The sequence below is a fragment of the Peromyscus eremicus genome, chromosome 1 (genome assembly GCF_949786415.1).
Source record: "Peromyscus eremicus chromosome 1, PerEre_H2_v1, whole genome shotgun sequence".
Lineage (NCBI taxonomy): Eukaryota > Metazoa > Chordata > Mammalia > Rodentia > Cricetidae > Peromyscus > Peromyscus eremicus.
The window spans coordinates 162,475,417-162,492,837 of NC_081416.1; the positions used below are offsets into that span (position 1 = coordinate 162,475,417).

General features: G+C 48.4%; 1 protein-coding gene across 1 annotated transcript; it reads right to left on the reverse strand.

Moving 5' to 3' along the window:
• Positions 1 to 1,443: 1,443 nt before the first annotated feature.
• On the reverse strand, positions 1,444 to 16,658 carry LOC131926593 (sialic acid-binding Ig-like lectin 12). The gene is made up of 9 exons (XM_059282165.1): positions 16,604 to 16,658; positions 14,933 to 14,998; positions 12,661 to 13,146; positions 12,200 to 12,469; positions 11,964 to 12,011; positions 10,571 to 10,828; positions 9,485 to 9,578; positions 9,054 to 9,132; positions 1,444 to 2,715 (listed from the first exon to the last, which is right to left on the reverse strand). The coding sequence occupies exons 1-9, from the start codon at positions 16,656 to 16,658 to the stop codon at positions 2,527 to 2,529; spliced, it is 1,545 nt and encodes a 514-aa protein (XP_059138148.1). The 3' UTR covers positions 1,444 to 2,526.
• Positions 16,659 to 17,421: the final 763 nt, after the last annotated feature.

Consider the following 17,421-nt stretch of genomic DNA (forward strand, 5'->3'; position numbering starts at 1 on the left):
CAACTTCACACCTTTGTCCTGACACCAAGGAATATTGAAAGAGCCTCGAAGATGCTTGAATCAGTGTTGCCAATGACAGAGGAATCAATCAATTTTGAGCTCAGACAACTGGTGTCAGTTGCTTCAGTGGGTTCTCACACACACAAGTTTAGGAAGCACACTGGCAGAGGGGCTTCCCAATGAGGAAGGCCACTCTCTTCTAAGTTACAAATGAATATGCACAGCTACATCTGCTAGAGCCACAGATCCACAGAGATGACATCAGAGACAGAACAGACCAGGGGCTGGAGGAAGAAGACTTCATAATGCTCTTGCAGAGGACCTGAGTTGGGTTCCTAGCCCCCATGTTGGGCAGGAACATTTCTCACTGTCACCTTTAACTCCAGCTACAGGGGAATCTGTCGCCCTCTTCTGAACTCAACAGGAACTGCACTTCTCTCTCTTCCTCTCCTCCTCTGTGTCTGTCTTAGTGAGTCAGTGTTCTATTGCTGTGAAGAGACACTATGACCACGGCAACTCTTATAAAGGAAAACATTTAATTGGGGCTGGCTTACAGTTCAGAGGTTTAGTCCATTATCATCATGGCAGGAAGCATGGTGGCAGATAGGCAGACATGGTGTTGGAGAAGAAATTCTATATCCAGATTGGCAGGCAGCAGGAAGAGAGAGTGACCCTGGGCCTGGCTTGAGCTTCCAAAACCTCCAAGCCCACCCCCTGTAACATATGTCCTACAACAAGGCACACCTCCAATAATGCCACTCACTATGAATTATAGGGGCCATTTTCATTCAAACCATCACACCGACTCAAAAAAGTATAGATTAATCAGCAGTGATAGGTATAATATATACAGCACGAATACAGGTTCAGTTCAGTTGTATGTTCACAGAAAAGTGAAAAAATTTCCAAAAAAAAAAAGTTAAGTATTACCAGTGTTTCCTCTTATGTTAATTTCTTTCTTTATGCTTTTTATTCTAAAGTGCTTTTCCTTCCCAAAGAACGTTCATTGTTTTAAAAAATCTGGAAAAGGACACTAAGTTACGACACTTTGGACAGCTCCTAAGCATCCACAGTGCTCTGTCTGCAACTTTCTCTGAGCTGTGTGCATCAGTGCATTCCAAATAGCAAAGCAGAATGGAGCAGCATCTCTGTCAAACTGTCTATGATTTATCTTTCTATCTCGCTCTCTGTCTATGTATCTATCTTATATCTACCACCATTTATCTTATTATCTGTCTTCTATCATCTATCTACCATTTACTTTTCTTTTTTTTTTTTTTTTTTTTTTGGTTTTTCGAGACAGGGTTTCTCTGTGTAGCTTTGCACCTTTCCTGGAACTCACTTGGTAGCCCAGGCTGGCCTCGAACTCACAGAGATCTGCCTGCCTCTGCCTCCCGAGTGCTGGGATTAAAGGCGTGTGCCACCACCGCCCGGCGTCCATTTACTTTTCTATCATGTCTCTCTATCTGTCTGCCTATCTCTCTAGCTACCATTCACCCACCTAGTTTTGGTTTGAATGTACACGGTCCACACAGGCTTATGTATTGGACACTTGGTACCCAGCTGGTGGTAATATTTTCTAAAGCTACAGAGCTTTTCAGACATGTGTCCCAAATTGTAGAAATAGGTGTCTGGGGCTGGGCCTGGAAGACGGATATCTACTTCTGGTTCTGGCCTAAGCCCACTGTTTCCTGATCCACCAAGATGTGTGGAGCTTCCACAACATGTACCCACTGTCTTGAGTACCACACTGCCTCCCTCATGATACTGAAACCATGAGCCAGAATAAACCTCTCCACCCTTCATGTTTCTGTCAGGTTTTTTTTTTTTTTTTTTGTCAACAAAGGTAAGAAAATGAACTAATACATACAACATGAAATTAGAAAGCAGACTGTTTGGGTAGAGAAAGGGACAAGCAACTAACAGAAGACAGACAGGAGAAGGTAACAGCGATGAACAAGGCCAAAATACATGATATACTTGGAAGGAAATACAACAAAACTTATCATGGTGTAAATAATACATGCTATTTTTTAAGTAAAAGTTAAATCTAAAAACATCAGTCTTGGGACTGGAGAGATGGCTCAGTGGTTAAGAGCACTGGCTATTCTTGCAGAGGAGTGGGGTTCAATTCCCAGCACCCATGTGGCAACTCACAACCCTCTGTAATCCAATTCCAGGGGATGTGATGACCTCTGCAGACAACAGGCATGTGAGCAGCGCACTGATATACAAGCAAAACAGATATACAGGCAAAACATCCACACATATACAATTGAAAGAAAGTCAAGTTTATGGTTTCCTGGGCATAATGGTGGTTGCCAGGGCCTGGGGATTGGGTGGACAGGGAGTGCAGGGGCATGAGCAGTAGCAGAACTCCTGTGTGATGCAGGAGCAGCTCTGAAGTCATGTGCAGGGCATGTTGACCTGGTGGACTCTTTCCTTCTCTAGAACCAGCCAGCATCTGGTGTCTCTTTCACCCTGTGGCAGCTGGGCTCCCTCCAACCGTGGTCACAGCCATGCAGGTCACTTGTGGGACTTTATCTCCGAGTACTCGGTGGTGGTGTCCTGCTGCCCCTGTGGATTCCTGGGCTTCATCTCATGGAAGTTGAGGGATGCATAATGTACCTCTTCCTCTGTAGATGAGGGGGCCGCCTCAACTGTGGGAGGCAGGGGTTCGAAGCTGTCATCTGCCTGGGGTTCAACCAGGGGACTCTGTGTAAAGAGAGGGAGAAAGAGAGTCAGGGTAGGACAGCAGGGACCCTTGGGACCCCTCATCCACTCACCAACATACATCTTAATTTTTAAATTACAAGTATGTGTGTAAGGGTGTATGCACATATGGTGTAGTACTCACAGAGTCCAGAAGAGGGCATGATTCCCTAGGGCTGGAGTTAAAGGAGGCTGTGAGTGCTGGATGTGGGTTCTGGGAACTGAACTTAGGTCTTCCACTAGAAATATACTCTCTCTTAGCCACTGAGCCAGCTCTCCAGTCACCCGTGTGCATTTTTTTTGAATTCACCCTCATTTCTACATTCTCCAAACATTTAATAACAAGCACCCAGTCTCCCTAGCTCCACCAGCAAGATACTATTTTTGCCTCTATTTTATAGATCTGAAGCTGAGATGGAAACAGGCAAGCAACTTGTCCAGACTCCCCGGCAAAGCTGGTGCACAGCTGCCATCCTAGACTCAAGGCAGAGGCAGGAAACTTGCTACAAGTTCAAGGCCAGCCTGGACTACACAGTGAGTTCCAGGCCAGTCTGGACAATCATAACAGGTCATAAAGAGAAACCCAAACCAAAATCTCTGTCAAAACCATAACCAGTTCTTCTGACTCCAACACCTGGTATTGTACTAGGAATACATGTGTGAGATTCGTACATGGTTGTTGGATAGTCCAAGGTGGGATGGATGTGCTAGACATAGGACCGTGGCTCTTTCTTCTTCATGTGTGTGTTACATCTGTGTGTGGTGTGGGTACATGTGTGAATACAGAGGCAAGAAGTCTGTATCAAGGTGAAAGGACCGAGCAGATGCCATGACAGGCTGTCAGTCTTCTCCCAGAGATCAGGCCTCAATTTCAGTTTCCTGAGACTTGAGCAAGCAGTTTCTGGGAGGGCCATGAACAAAAGACATAGTCCTTGCAGTAGCTCCCTTTCTGCACGTACTCTGACTGCTCAAGGTTCAGCCAGATGTTTACTGTCTGGGACTACTCATCAACTTAGAGCTGCATGCATGGGTCAATGTGAACGTGCGAGGCCAGCCAGCCCCATGGCAGCCCAAGGACAGAACCTGGTGGTGGCACACATCTTAAATTCCAGCACTTGGGAGACAGAGGCAGGTGGACCTCTGTGAGTTCGAGGCCAGCCTGGTCTATAGAGCGAGTTACAAGATAACCAGGGCTGTTACACAGAGAAACCCTGTCTTGAAAAGAAGAAAGGAAAAAGAAAAGAAAAGAAAAACCATGGGCCACACACCTCATGGCCTTGGGGCTATGGACTGGGGGCTGTGGCACATGGCTACTGCCCAGAATCACAGGAGAGTATTGTACCACATGCTGCTGGTACCAGTAAATAATCAAAACTCAAACTTTGAAGTATGGTTTCCACAGAACGGGTATTGCTTTGATGTGATGTTCAAGCTAAAAATTTCTAAGCTGGGCTGGCAAGATGGCTAAGGGGGTAAAGGAGCTTGCTGCCAAGCCTGATGACCTGAGTTCAATCCCTGGGACCCACATGGTGGAAGGAGAGAACCAACTCCTGAAAGTTTTCTTCTGACCCCCACATGCACGCCCTGGCATGCATACACACACACACACACACACACACACACACACACACACACACACACTAAACAAACAAACATAATAAAAATATTAGAAAGAAAACTCATAAATCTAAAAAATCGTAAGGGGAACATTGTGAGCCTGGAGCTTGAACCCTCAACCCTTGTCAAACAGCAAAGCAATACACTCAAAGTTAGGAAAATGGCTCCGAGGTTAAGAGAATACACTGCTCTGCCAGAGGACCAGAGTTCGGCTCCCAGCATCCATAGTACCTGTAACTCCAGCTCCAGAGATCTGATTCCCTTTTCTGTCCTCGGTGGGTACTGCACTCAAGCATGTGTGTCCACACATGTAATTAAGCAATAATAGTAATAAGAAAGAAGGAAAGAAACAGAGAAAGAAATGAAGAAAGTGAGAGTATTTGAACTTTTGTGACTGTCTTGTTCTTGTTCTTGTTCTTGTTTTTGTTTTTGCATTCCTCCTTTTTGCCCCAGACTATGTCCTGTGGTCTCTTCACCCTCAGTGATGGGCACCTGTCTCCTCCTGTCTGCTCAAGGCAAACATCTGATCCAGCTTCCAACCTCTTTCGCTTATTGCCCTTCATCTCCTGTCACTCAAACCCCACCTTCAGCCCATCCTTACTTTCTTCATTTTGGCTTCATTAGCTATCCAGCGGCCAGTCCAGAATCCCTCCACACCATCTCCAGCCTCCTTCCTAACGCCTCTGCCTCTGTCCTTCCCTTGCTAAAGTTTTTCCTGCCTGTTGCATCCAGAAGCATCCACAGAAATTACAGTTGGAGTGAGGTAACCCAAACCCAGAAGGACAAACATGGTGTGTACTCACTCATAAGTGGATACTAGATAGAAAGCAAAGAACAATCAGACTGCAACCCACAGAACCAGGGAGGCTATATAGCAGGGGGGACCCTAGGATGACTGTGGCTTATAATAAGTTTTGGTTTTACTCAATTACTGGGCAAGCCTCAATGAAACATTTCACTATTAGGATAAGAATTTATACTGTATCAAGCTGATAATAGAAAAATAAATAAATTAATTAAAAAAAAACCTGCCCCATTGCTACTCAGGGTCTCTCCTGTTCTGCTGCTGCATCAGATGGACAGAGAGTCCCGAATTAACTCGTAACAATACAAAGACTCTTTGCTTTTGAATTGGGAAAAAAAAAAGGAATTACAGCTGGATGACTGTTCCTTCTCCACGGAGGCTGGGGTTAGATTGTTCCTTCTTGCACTCAGTGGTCTGTTGGCTCAGACATGATTTACACGCTCAACTTCTCCAAACTTACTTCCTGTGGTGGCCTGTGCTTCTCTTGTCTCTTCACACCACCCTCGTGGTTGCTTTCCCACTCGCTGGCTGCCTCCTGTTTCTAAGAATTGGTACCTGCTCCTCCCTCTATCTGGAGTAATCAAATGGTAGAATCCAATCTCCCTCATCACTAACCAAAACCACATTCAACCTACGGAAAATATTTAGAAGCCATGCATCAGGTGAGGACTAAGAGCCAGAGTAGATAAAGAATACCTATAATTCCTCAACAACAAACAACCCAACCAGAGAAATAGACAAAGACCTGGAACAGACATTTCTCCAGAAAGACGGGGAAGAGATACTATTATTATTAGAAAAATGCACATTTAAACCACAAAGAAATACCACCTCACATTCATTAGGCTATGCACTATTAAATTAACACAAAAGAAAACAGAAAATAGCCAGTATTGATGAACACATGGAGAAATGTAAAATGGTTAAACCACCATGGAAAACAGTATGACAAATTCTCAAAAAATGAAAAGTAGAACTATATGACCCAACAATGCAGGTATATGTCTAAAATAATTGAAAATACAATCTTGATCTTTCACATTTATGAATGTTCACATCACAATAGCAAACAGGTAGAAGAAACTCAGAAGTTGGCTAAAGAAACTGTGGTACATACACATACAGTGGAATATTACCAACTTTCTAGAACAGCAAGGAATCTTGTAGTATGCTACAACATGATGGATCCTAAGTACATGTATTAAATGAAAAAAAAAACAGTCACAAAATGACAAATATGGTGTGGTCCTACATAGAAGGTATCTGCAAAAGTCAAATTCACAGAGAGGGGGGTGAGGAGGAGGAGGAGGAGGAGGAGGGGGAGGGGGAGGGGGAGGGGGAGGGAAGAGTGGCGGATGCCAGGGGCTTGGGGAGGAAAGCCTAGGGAGGCAGTAGGAGCTGTTGCTCAGTATATAGTTTTAGTTTTTCAAGATGAAAAAGTCCTAGGCATCTGTAACACAACTGTGTATGTGAAAAGGGCAAAAACAGTGAATTTTATGTTACATGGGGTTACCAAAATCTAGAGCACAGATGATAGACAGACAGACAGATGATAGATGGACAGATAAATAGGCAGATAGATGATAGATAGATAAATAAATAGATGATAATAGATGGATAGGTAGGTAGGTAGATAGACAGATAGATAGACAGATAGATAGAGGATAGATAGATAGATAGATAGATAGATAGATAGATAGATAGATGGTAGATAGATAGATGAGAGATAGTAAACAAACTGACCACATAGCCTATCTTCCCAGCACTTCCTAGTTTTTGTACCTTCGTTTTCCTACAATAAATGTCTCTTTTACGTCATGCTCATATATTGGTCTTTGTTGTTTGTTTGAGTGGTTTGATAACTGCCTGTCTAGACTAAAACACGGCTAAGCTCACGGTTCTCTAAGTATCTTCAGAGATGGGTCCCTGGTACCTGGTCTGCTGGCTTCCTTGTAAGCACTCCGTATTTCACAAATGGATGGAAGGATGGACCTGGGGCAATGGCTCAGTGGTAAAGTGCTTGCTGCAGAAACGTGAGAGCCAGAGTTAGGATACCCAGAATGACATAAATGCCAAGTGGGTGTGGTGACCCACCTGTAATTCTAACTTTAGAAGGCAGAGGTAGGGGCTCCCTACAGCAAGCTGGCTAGTGAGACTAGCCATGTCAGCCACCTCTGGGTTTGACTGAGTAGCACTGACTCAGTGATAGGGTGGAAGAGCCAGTGAGGATGGTTCTTTACATCAGCCTCAAGCCTCCACTTGCATGTACACCTGAATGCATGCACATTTCTACAAACACGCACACACACACACACACACACACATGGAAAAAGACAAAACAAGGATACATGGAACTCTGCTACTTAAAGCCCTCCCAGAGGCACTCAGAACTTCCTGGAGGTTGACCACAGAGAAGATTCCAAGGATGGAGCATGGGGGGGTGGGGGGCAGTATTCACCGAATCTGGGAAAAGCTCAAAGGAGCATCAAGGCTGGGAGATGGCTCAGTCAGTAAAGACTTGCTGCACAAGCCTGAAGACCTGAGTTCGATTCCCCAAACCCATTATAAAAGGTCAGGGATGGTCTGCAGGCATAAAATCCAGAGCTCGGAGGCAGAGACAGGAGGATTCCTGGGGTCCCTGCCAGCCAGTTTAGCCTAATCTGCAAGCCCCAGGCCTCGTGGGAGAGCCTCCCCCACCAAATGACTCTTGACACTTAAAGTTGACCTTTGAACCCCCCCCCCACACACACACACTCAATGACTGATACTTCGGCAACATCTTAAAATTTGCGTTTGAGGCAAGCTTCCCATCTTGCCATGCAGAGCTGAGGAGTTTGGGCTTTTATGTTCTAAATCAGCCCTTGTGTCAAATGCAGCCTATGGTTTATTTTTACAAATAAAGCTTTATTAGCACAAGGCATGCTCACCAGTTGCATATGGCCTATGGTGTTTTTACTGTTACAGCAGCAAAGCTGAGCAGCTACAGAGTCAGACCACCCTTCATAAGAACTTTGGGAGATGTTACTATGTAAAGTGGGGTCAGGGAGCAGAAATCCAAATACAGAGCAAGTGGATAAAACTAATAGCTTGCTCCTGGTAGCAGGTAAGGGAAGCCAAGGGTCAGGGAAGAGGGAGGAGGAAGAGGAAGAGGGACACACTGGGACTGGTAGACAGAGAGAGACACTGAAATACACAGAGAGAGGGAGAGTTAGAAGATGAAAGAGGAAGACAGCAGGAGGAGGGGAAGAGGAGGAGAGAGAGGACGTGGAAGGGAGGAAAGGAGAGAAAGAAAGAAGAGGAAGAGGGACCCAGAGAAAGTCTGAGAGACAGAGGGAGACAGGGGAGGGGAGGATAGAGGGAGGGGGGAGAAAAGAGAGGAAGAGAGAGAAACAGAGAAAAACAGAGACAGGGGTAGAGAAAGAAGCAAAGGGAGGGGCAGAGATAAAGGAGGAGAAAGAGAGAGGGAGAGACAGACAGACAGGTTCTCTCTCTCTCTCTCTCTCTCTCTCTCTCTCTCTCTCTCTCTCTCTCTCTCTCTCTGTGTGTGTGTGTGTGTGTGTGTGTGTGTCTGTCTGTCTGTCTGTCTGTCTGTCTGTCTCAGTCATGGCAGGGGCCAAAAGACAGAGAGGGTCCTGCACCTTGGTGTCCTGATGAGGGAGACCAGATGAGAACCTATGAACTTGAGGTAGAACAGAAGAAAAAGAGAAAGATAAGCTGAGTCCTCCTCTCTGCCCAGCCAGAGGGCAAGCAGTGTGGGGGACACGGTCTGCAATTATCAAACTGGGGAACAGACTGGAGAGGTCTGCATGCAGGACATCCAACTTGAACCACACTCAGCAGAACAATCTGGGATCCATCTCAGGGATGGTGTCCAGGCAGGAGGATGTTGGGTTTGAACACATGCACATGGGTCACTCACCTGAGAAACAGAGCCCTTGAGGGCATCTGGATCCGGAGCTGCTGAAGCTGGCCTGGCTGGTCTCCTATACGATCTTACCCTGGATGCAAGGACACCAGGGGCCTCTCAGTGTGGGCAGGAGGAGGTGCAGCTGGCACTCTCCCCCCACCCTCTACTTGCAATTAAGCCTCTGGAGGATGGTCAGGTTGGCAGGTGGTCCTGTCCCAGAGGCTCCTGTGCTGAAAGGTGGTTCCCACCATCTGGGACAGTGGGGCCTGAGGGTTGCAACACTCCAGAGTCCCACACACCGACCATACACCTAAAGCACAGCTCCCCTGACTTCAGGCTCCCCTGACTTCAGGCTCGCTCTTCCAGGCCTGGGCTCAGGGTCAGGCACCAGGCTTGTCCCTCATCACCCCAGGTTGACCGTCCCCACCGACACTGATACTCACACCAGGAGGAGGATGCAGCAAAACAGGAAGAGGAGGGCCGTGGCTCCTGCACCCACAAAGGCCCCCACAGTCATTTCTGATAGCGCTGCACTGCCTGCAGATAGAGAACTCTAAGAAAACTCCCCTTCTCTCCCCTCCTTTCCTCCCCACCCCAGCCATGCAGGAGGCTGGACCTCCTGCTTTCTCGTCCCTAGCTCAGGGACCTGCGTGGAAGGGGCCGTGGAAGGACCCGAGATGGCAGAGGGGACATCAAAGAGCTAGGCGGCAGTTTGACTTGACTTGTCCAGGATAGGATTATTTTGCACTTTTAATTGGATCATTAAGTGTATCTCAGTATATGTTAGGACCTGGGTTCCAACCCCAGATTCACAAACAGGCAAAGGAATGTTTCATCACAGCCAGATGTAATGAAGAATGCATGTCATTCCAGCTAACTCTGAGGCTAAGGCAGGAGGATCTCAAGTTCAAGGGGGGTCTGGGCTATAGACTGAGTTCAGTGACTGCCTGGGCAACTTGGTAAAACTGTCTCAAAATAAAAATTAAAAAGAGGGCTGGGGATATAGGTCAGCTGTTGAATGCCTGCCTACCATCCCCCAGTGAGAGGCTGGCAGTGCTGCTCAGTGGTAGAACCCTGTCTCGAATCCCCCAGTGAGGGGCTGGCAGTGCTGCTCAGTGGTAGAGCCCTGTCTAAAATAGGCTTGACTACTGAGTTGTCCATTTGTTTGTATGCTGTTTTGTTTTGGTTCAGTTTCCTCTTGAATTTTATGCTCTTAGCAAATGCCCCTTCCTCCTGGCCTGCAGAAGCAAGGAGCTTGTGCGCAAAGCTCACCCGTCTAAGTCCCAGTCGCTCTCCTCAGGATGTGCTGCTTCCTGAGGTGACTCCCGCCCCCAACCCCGACCCACACACCCTCCTTGCAGCAGCAATAAGACAGAGAGGCTCTGGATATTTACAGGCCGAGCTCACAGCTCAGCACAAGCTGGAGCTACGCTCCCCTGTGAAGCTGCGGGGGCTGCTGGGAACACTGCACGGATGGGACAGGAGCTGACCTCCTCCTGCTGCCCGCCTCTGGCCCACAGGTCACTCACGCTGTGGATGCAGGCTCAGGGAAATGTGCTGGGAGCCCAGGGCATGCTGAGCTTGGCAGGTGTACACTCCTCCATGCTTAAGATGCACTGGAAACAGCTCCAGGAGCCCAGGTTTGGAGAGCTTCGAGGGGCACAGACTCAGATTACCCCAGGTCCAGCTCAGGTTCGCAGGGGGATAGCTGTCAGAGCTACAGAAGAGGCGTAGAGACTGGCCCTCAGAGACGGAAAGAGATGAGCCGTTCTTCAGGATTATGGATTCTGTAGAGAAAGAGACAGTCATTGTGACGAGATTAAGAGAAGAGACTCTGGAATCCAGAGAGGTGGACTGACAGCAACGGGCAGAAAGGAAAAAGGAAGACACAGACTTCCACCTACCACCACAGCAAGAATCTAAACTTATTTATTTCAGTGTGAGCTACTTGACTCTAAGTCTCAAAATTAGAGAGAACAAGTGATCCAGGCATACATTTGGAGTTGATGATGAGAGTGAGTCAGACAAACTGGGGTAGGGGGATGAAAGAGAGAAAATTGAAGGCAATGTCTTGAGCAGCTCAGGCTGGCCTCAAACTCATGATGTAGCAAGAATGACCTTGAACATCTGATCCTCCTGCCTCCACCTCCCAAGTGCAGGTCTGCACCACTATGTCCAGGTTATGGGGTCCTGGGGATGGAACCCAGCTAAGGCTTTGGGCATGCTTGGCAAGATTTTGTTTTTATTTTTATTTTTATTCCATCAGTTGAGCCACATTCCCTGCATTTAGTTTATTACTCAGGAACACACACTTGTGGTCATAGATACAAGACCTAGTCACTGTTTGCTGCTGGTGGTAAAATGGACTCCCTGCCTTTGCTGCCCATGGGTATTAGAAACCCACAGAATTGGATCCATCTGTGCTAGGTACTGCAGTCATGGAGAACAAAGATCATCTCTGCTACTGACATCTTGTTCCTCTCAAACCTCAGGGGGACAAGGCCAGGCTCAGCCAGCCTATGTGGACAGGACACTGGTCCCTTACAGTTTGGAGACCGAGCTTCTGAGAACAGTATTATGTGTTCGAAGTGTCTAACCATGCAGCTGTGTCTCTTTGCACAAGAACCCAGAGCATAACTATTGGGGGCATGCAGGCAGATCCATAAATGGAGAGAAGGTCCTGGACAGTGTGGTTCTGCTGTGTGCATGTCACCATGTGCCTGTGGTGGGCAAGGGGCGTGTGCAGATCTAGGGGAGTGAGGGGTGGATACTGACTGGTGCAAACACCTAGGAGCTTCAGAGGGGATGGTTCAGTGGCTCCCCAACAAGCAGCCTCCGTCTCCAGGTGAGTCCTATGTGAGGAAGAATAAGCCCCGCCCTGAGCTGAAGAGGTGCAGATCTCCTACCCAGGGCAGCTCCTACCTGGGTCAGCTCCTTGAGAGATGGTCATAGTGAGATTCCTTGGAGCATCTAAGAGAGAATGACACAGTGGATTCATCAGTCACCCTCTTACCCAGCAGCTGTCTAGGTGGGTATGGCAGGGGGCCAGCATCCTGACAAGTCCCCTTATCAGGATTTTAGAACCCAGTGTCCAGACCCTGACACCACCCTGGGGACCACTCTGCCTTAGCAAAACAGGCAACTCAGCTCAGCCTCACATGACACATTGAGATGGATGGTCGTCCTTGTGGTCACACCAGTTCCAGGCAGGGTCACCTGACAAGTGAGGTTGGTGCCATGGTCCCAGGGCTGGGGGATGATGGTCAGCACTGAGGAACCAATGGCAATGGTGCTCAAGAGTGACACAGAGGTTCCAGTCCAGGAGAAGGTGGGGGGCTCACAGGCCCAAGGCGCAGAGCAGGTCAGGTTGCTGGGACGTCCAGCCTCCAGGGTCTCCGGGATAAGGATGTGGGGGGTGTTAGTGAGGGCTGGTGAGGAGAGGGACAAATGGATCAGGAGGGGTGAGGTGCAGCTTCAGGGGAAGCCCTGGCTCTGATCCAGCTCCTCCTCTGAGCCCTGATGCTCAGACCCAGCTGCTCCCAGGATGGAGTCCTATCCCAGGCCTGCCCTGTGGCACCCATGGCTTTCCCTGGTGGCTTCTCTGCAAGCCATGTCTGACCTGTCACATGCAGAGTCATCTTGTTCAAAATATAATTATACTTCATTTTTCCTCTTTCCAGGCGAAAGAAGTATGAGCCTGTGTCCTCCTTCCTGGTCTTTCTGATGTCCAGGGAGCAGTCGTTCTTCTGTGGGTCTCCCAGCAGGAAGAATCGGCCCTGGGTCTCCTTCAGTACTGGCCTCTGTAGGTTATTTGTGGCCACTGGGAAATCACTCCCTGTTTTGGCTCCACTACGGAACCAGTATCCATGAATCGGGTCTAAGTCAGTCCATTTCCCCTCGGGGTAGGAGAACCTACAAAGTACAAGGATACACAGGCCCTCTTGCACCCCCACCTCCCTTTCCACACTCAGGGTGTAACCCTCCAGGGCCTCAGGCCCACCCTCTACCCCTTTCATTCCCCAGAGCAGCAAGAGCAACAGCAGCATGTCGAGCTGAAGCTGCAGGGCCACCAGAAGTCTGACTCTCTGGGCTCTTCTCTGAGGAACTAAGAGGTGCAAGGCCTGGAGGAAGCCCTACCGGAAGTAGGGGGAGGCCAGGACAGTGGCTGCCTTGGGAGGAGCTTGGACCTTGAAGATCAGCCACCCAGATCTCCTCCTGAGGCCAAAGAAGGCAACTGCCTCCCCCTAATTCACCCGTGTGGGGTCTGATCCCATCTTCTCCCTCTCTGCACTGACCTTGGCCTTTGAGTGACATGTCCTGCCCAGTGAAAATGGGTTTGCTCCATCCAGAGCCCCCAGAGCCTCCCCTGAGGCTGATGATATTGGTGGAGTTGGGGACGGATGTAGCGCATAGGGGAGAAGAGGAACTGGCAGATGCAGGCTGGGGGTACCCAGGCTCTCCTCCCTCCTTCGCAGTTTGTCATGGGCACACCCTCTCTGAACACACCTGGGCTGTGTTCCCAAAGCACCACATCCAGTGGGAGATGGATCTCAGGCCCCTGGAGCGTCTCACAGCCCAGAGCCTCAGTGGAGGAGGCACAGACTGGGTGGACAGCTGCTCTGAAGGGGCGGATGTGAACATTCTTCCATTTAAATCCCTCCAAGGGATCTGGAGACTTGGTAGAGTGTTTGCTTCGCATGCACAAAGCTCTGCCTCCATCTCCAGCACCACCTAAATTGTGTACGGTAGAGTGTGCTGCAATCTCAGCACTTAGGGGTCGGAGGCAAGAGGATCAGGACTCCAAGGTCAACCTCAGCTACAGAGTGAGTTTCAGCCCAGCCTTGGCTTCAGCAGACCCTGTCTCAAAACATACAAACCAAACCAAAACAAACACAACAAAAGCAAAAATACACCGAGGCCACAGAGGGGAGTCTCACTCCCAGGAGACCTGGGGAAATGGAGGCTGAGGTACTATACAGTGGGACTTGCCAGAGATGTAACCTATCTCGCAGGAGAGGAGATATTTTAGAGAGAGGTCCTTGTGACCTTCATTGGGCTATCAGACTTTTGGGGACAAAGGGCCCCCAAAAAATTATAATTTCCACAGGACTCCCATGTTGGGGTAACAGAAAAGCTAAAGTCCAAATAACACCTACAGGATGAACTCACCACCCAGGTAGAATCCACACAGTTTTGACAACACATTGGAACACCTTGTGGGCCAAACAAGGGTGTGTCACTGATGGGCACCACCACACCTTGACCAGGACTGCTTGACTATGCACACTTCCTGCCCTCTAATTAAACCTAAACTTCACATCAGGACCATGAAGATGGACTTGAGGGTCACTGAACCTCTATTTGTTTCTCTTCCCAGTGTAACCAAGTTACATTAAATCTCCCTCTTTCTTATGTCTTTAGTTGGTGTATGGAGGGTGAGTGTGGCCAAGCCTGCTCTGTTTCCCTACTAGTGCTCAAGTTTTGACTTTGAAAACTACAATAACACAGATTATCGGAAAAAGTAAAATGTCCTTCCTTGTTCCAGGATGGATTTCTTGTTGGCGTTGGAATTCAGGGTTCCTCATATTAGTAGGTGCTCTGCTGCTGAGCCATGTCCCCTGCCCCTCACTGGGGGATTCTAGGCAGGGGCTCTACCACTGAGCCACACCCTAGCCCCTCACTGGGGGATTCTAGGCAGGGGCTCTACCCCTGAGTCCCACCCCAACCCCTCACTGGGGGATTCTAGGCAGGGCTCTACCACTGAGTCCCACCCCAGCCCCTCACTGGAGGATTCTAGGCAGGGGCTCTACCCCTGAGTCCCACCCCAACCCCTCACTGAGTATTCCAGACAGGCTCTCTACTGCTGAGCCATGGCCACAGCCCATCCTTACCTATTTCTCCCTTGCTGTTGTCTCTTATGTCCCCTTGCTCCAGGGTCGCCCACTCACCAGGGGTTCCTGTGAACAGATGAAGTGAAGTGAGGAACACCAGCCTTGCATCATCTACCCTCAGATGGTCAGCATTTCCTAGAAGAAGACTGTGTTTAACTTGTGGTGGGAGGTAGGAGGAAGTGAAAATATTCCCAAGAGGTTGTGTCTCCTTTGACATATGTCAGTTTTCCTTGAAACATCTGAGATCCATACAGAAGAGTGACCCAGAGATATACCAGAAGACGAGCGCCTGAAAGCAACCATTCATTGTGAGCCCTCCAGGGCCGTCCACATGTTCCCTTCTCCTGATTCCACGTCTGCTCCCTGTGATGCCTACTCTTGGTTGTTAACTTGACTGCATCTGAAATTAACTAAAACCCAAGGGATGGGCACACCTGTCAGGGTTTTTTTTTTTTTTCCTCATCATTTCAAGTGGGAAGACCCACTTTTAATCTGGATCTCTTTAGGTGAGAAGATTCACCTTTAATCCAGATCTTTTGAGGCAGGAAGATGCACCTTTAATCTGGGCCACACCTGCTGCTGCTGCATTGGAGCCTACTTCTTCTGGATTCCAGCATACACTGAAAACCAGCTGAGACACTGAGCCTCGTGGACTGAACAACAACTGGATTCTTGGGCCTTTCATTTGATAGCAGTCATTGTTGGACCAGCTGGACCACAGCCTGTAGATCATTCTAGCAAATCGTGTATGTGTATATAATGGTATATATCATATGTATAGTATATATTTATTCTATAAACCCTGTTCCTTGAGAGAACCCTAATACATGTGGGTTTAGGCATGTCTAGCCACCATCCTCAACTAGCATTCTCTGTCTCTCTCTCTCTGTGTCTTTCTCTCTCTTATCTATCTATCTGTCTGTCTATCTGTCTATCTGTCTATCTCTATCTCTCGTATGAGAGTGCACACACACCACTTCCTGCATTTTCAAGTGGCAACTAACTTTTACCCCCATCTTTGCCCAACACTCTCTTAGCAGAAATTGCAGCAACTCAGTGGTCAGAAGGGCTGGGCCATTGCCCATCTGGTTCCCTGTTGTCCCCAGTTTGTAAAGAAAGCAGGACAGGAAGAGAAGACTCTGAGAACCTGCATCCAAGAGAGGAACTTATGACTCACACAGCCCATGAGAATTGAGAAGACCTAGAGTGTCACTTCCCCATTTTCAGAAGACCATGAGTTCCAGAATGGAAGTGCTAAGGTGGCATCTGATCCCTCCCAAACACACCTGTTGAGATCCTTATCCCCAAGGCTATGGTGATAACAGGTAGGTTCTTGTGGATGGAGGGAGGTCAATGTGTAGAGGGGTGCACTTGCCTGCACATGCGCATATACAATCCAGAGCTCTGCTTTGGGTGTCTTCTTCTGTCACTCTCCACCTTGCTTTCTGAGCAGGATCTGTGATGGTTAGTTTCAATGGTCAACTTGGCAAGACCTAAGACCACGTAGGAGCTGGGTCTCTGGCCGTGCCTGTGGGGCATTATCTTGATTAGAGCAGTTGAGATGGGAAGGCCTACTCACTGTGGGTGGCTCCATTCCTTGGGTTGGGATCCGGGATCATGTGAAAAGAAAGTGGGCTGAGCACCACCATGCATTGCTCTCTGCTTCCTGACTGTGGTGCAACATGATCAGCTGCTTCAAGCTCCTGCTGCCCTGATTCTCTGCCATGGTGGGCTGTATCCTGAACTGTAAGCATAAATAAATGTTTGCCCTTTAAGTTGCTTTGTCAGGGTATTTTATTCAACAGGAAACAAAAGGAACACTAAGGCAGGCTCTCCTGGCTGGCCAGTGAGCCCCTGGGATCTGCCGTCTCTGCCTCCACACTCCAGCACTGTCATTACAGATGCACACCACCTCTCCTGGTTCTTATGTGGGAGCTGGGGATCCAAACTCAGATCCCCACGGTTGTGTAACAAGCAGTCTGCTGAGTCATCTTTCCAGTCCCACGGAGGTGAGTTGTTTAGTGTCTTAGTTAAGGTTACTATTGCTGTGATAAGACACCATGATCAGAGCAACTCGGGAAGGAAAGGGCTTGTTTCACTCACAGTTCCACCATCAAAATTAGTAAGGGCAGGAACTCAGGCGGGAGCCGATGCAGAGCCCATAGAGGAGTGCTGCTTAATGACTTGCTCCCTGAGGCTTGCTCACCCTGATTTCTTAGATTTGCTTACTCAGGCTGGTACCACCCACAATGGGCTGGCCCTCCCTCATCAATCACTAATTAAGAAAATGCCCTACAGGCTTGCCGACAGCCCCATCTTATAGAGGCATTTTATTAGTTAAAACTCCCTCCTCTCTGGGGACTCTATCTTGTGTCAAGTTGACTTAAAACTAGCCAGCACATTTAGGAATGGCTTAGGTCATGGGGTGGGGCCTTCACAAAGTGGAGTAATGCCCCTCATACAAGACACCCAAGGAAGGCGGTTTGCTT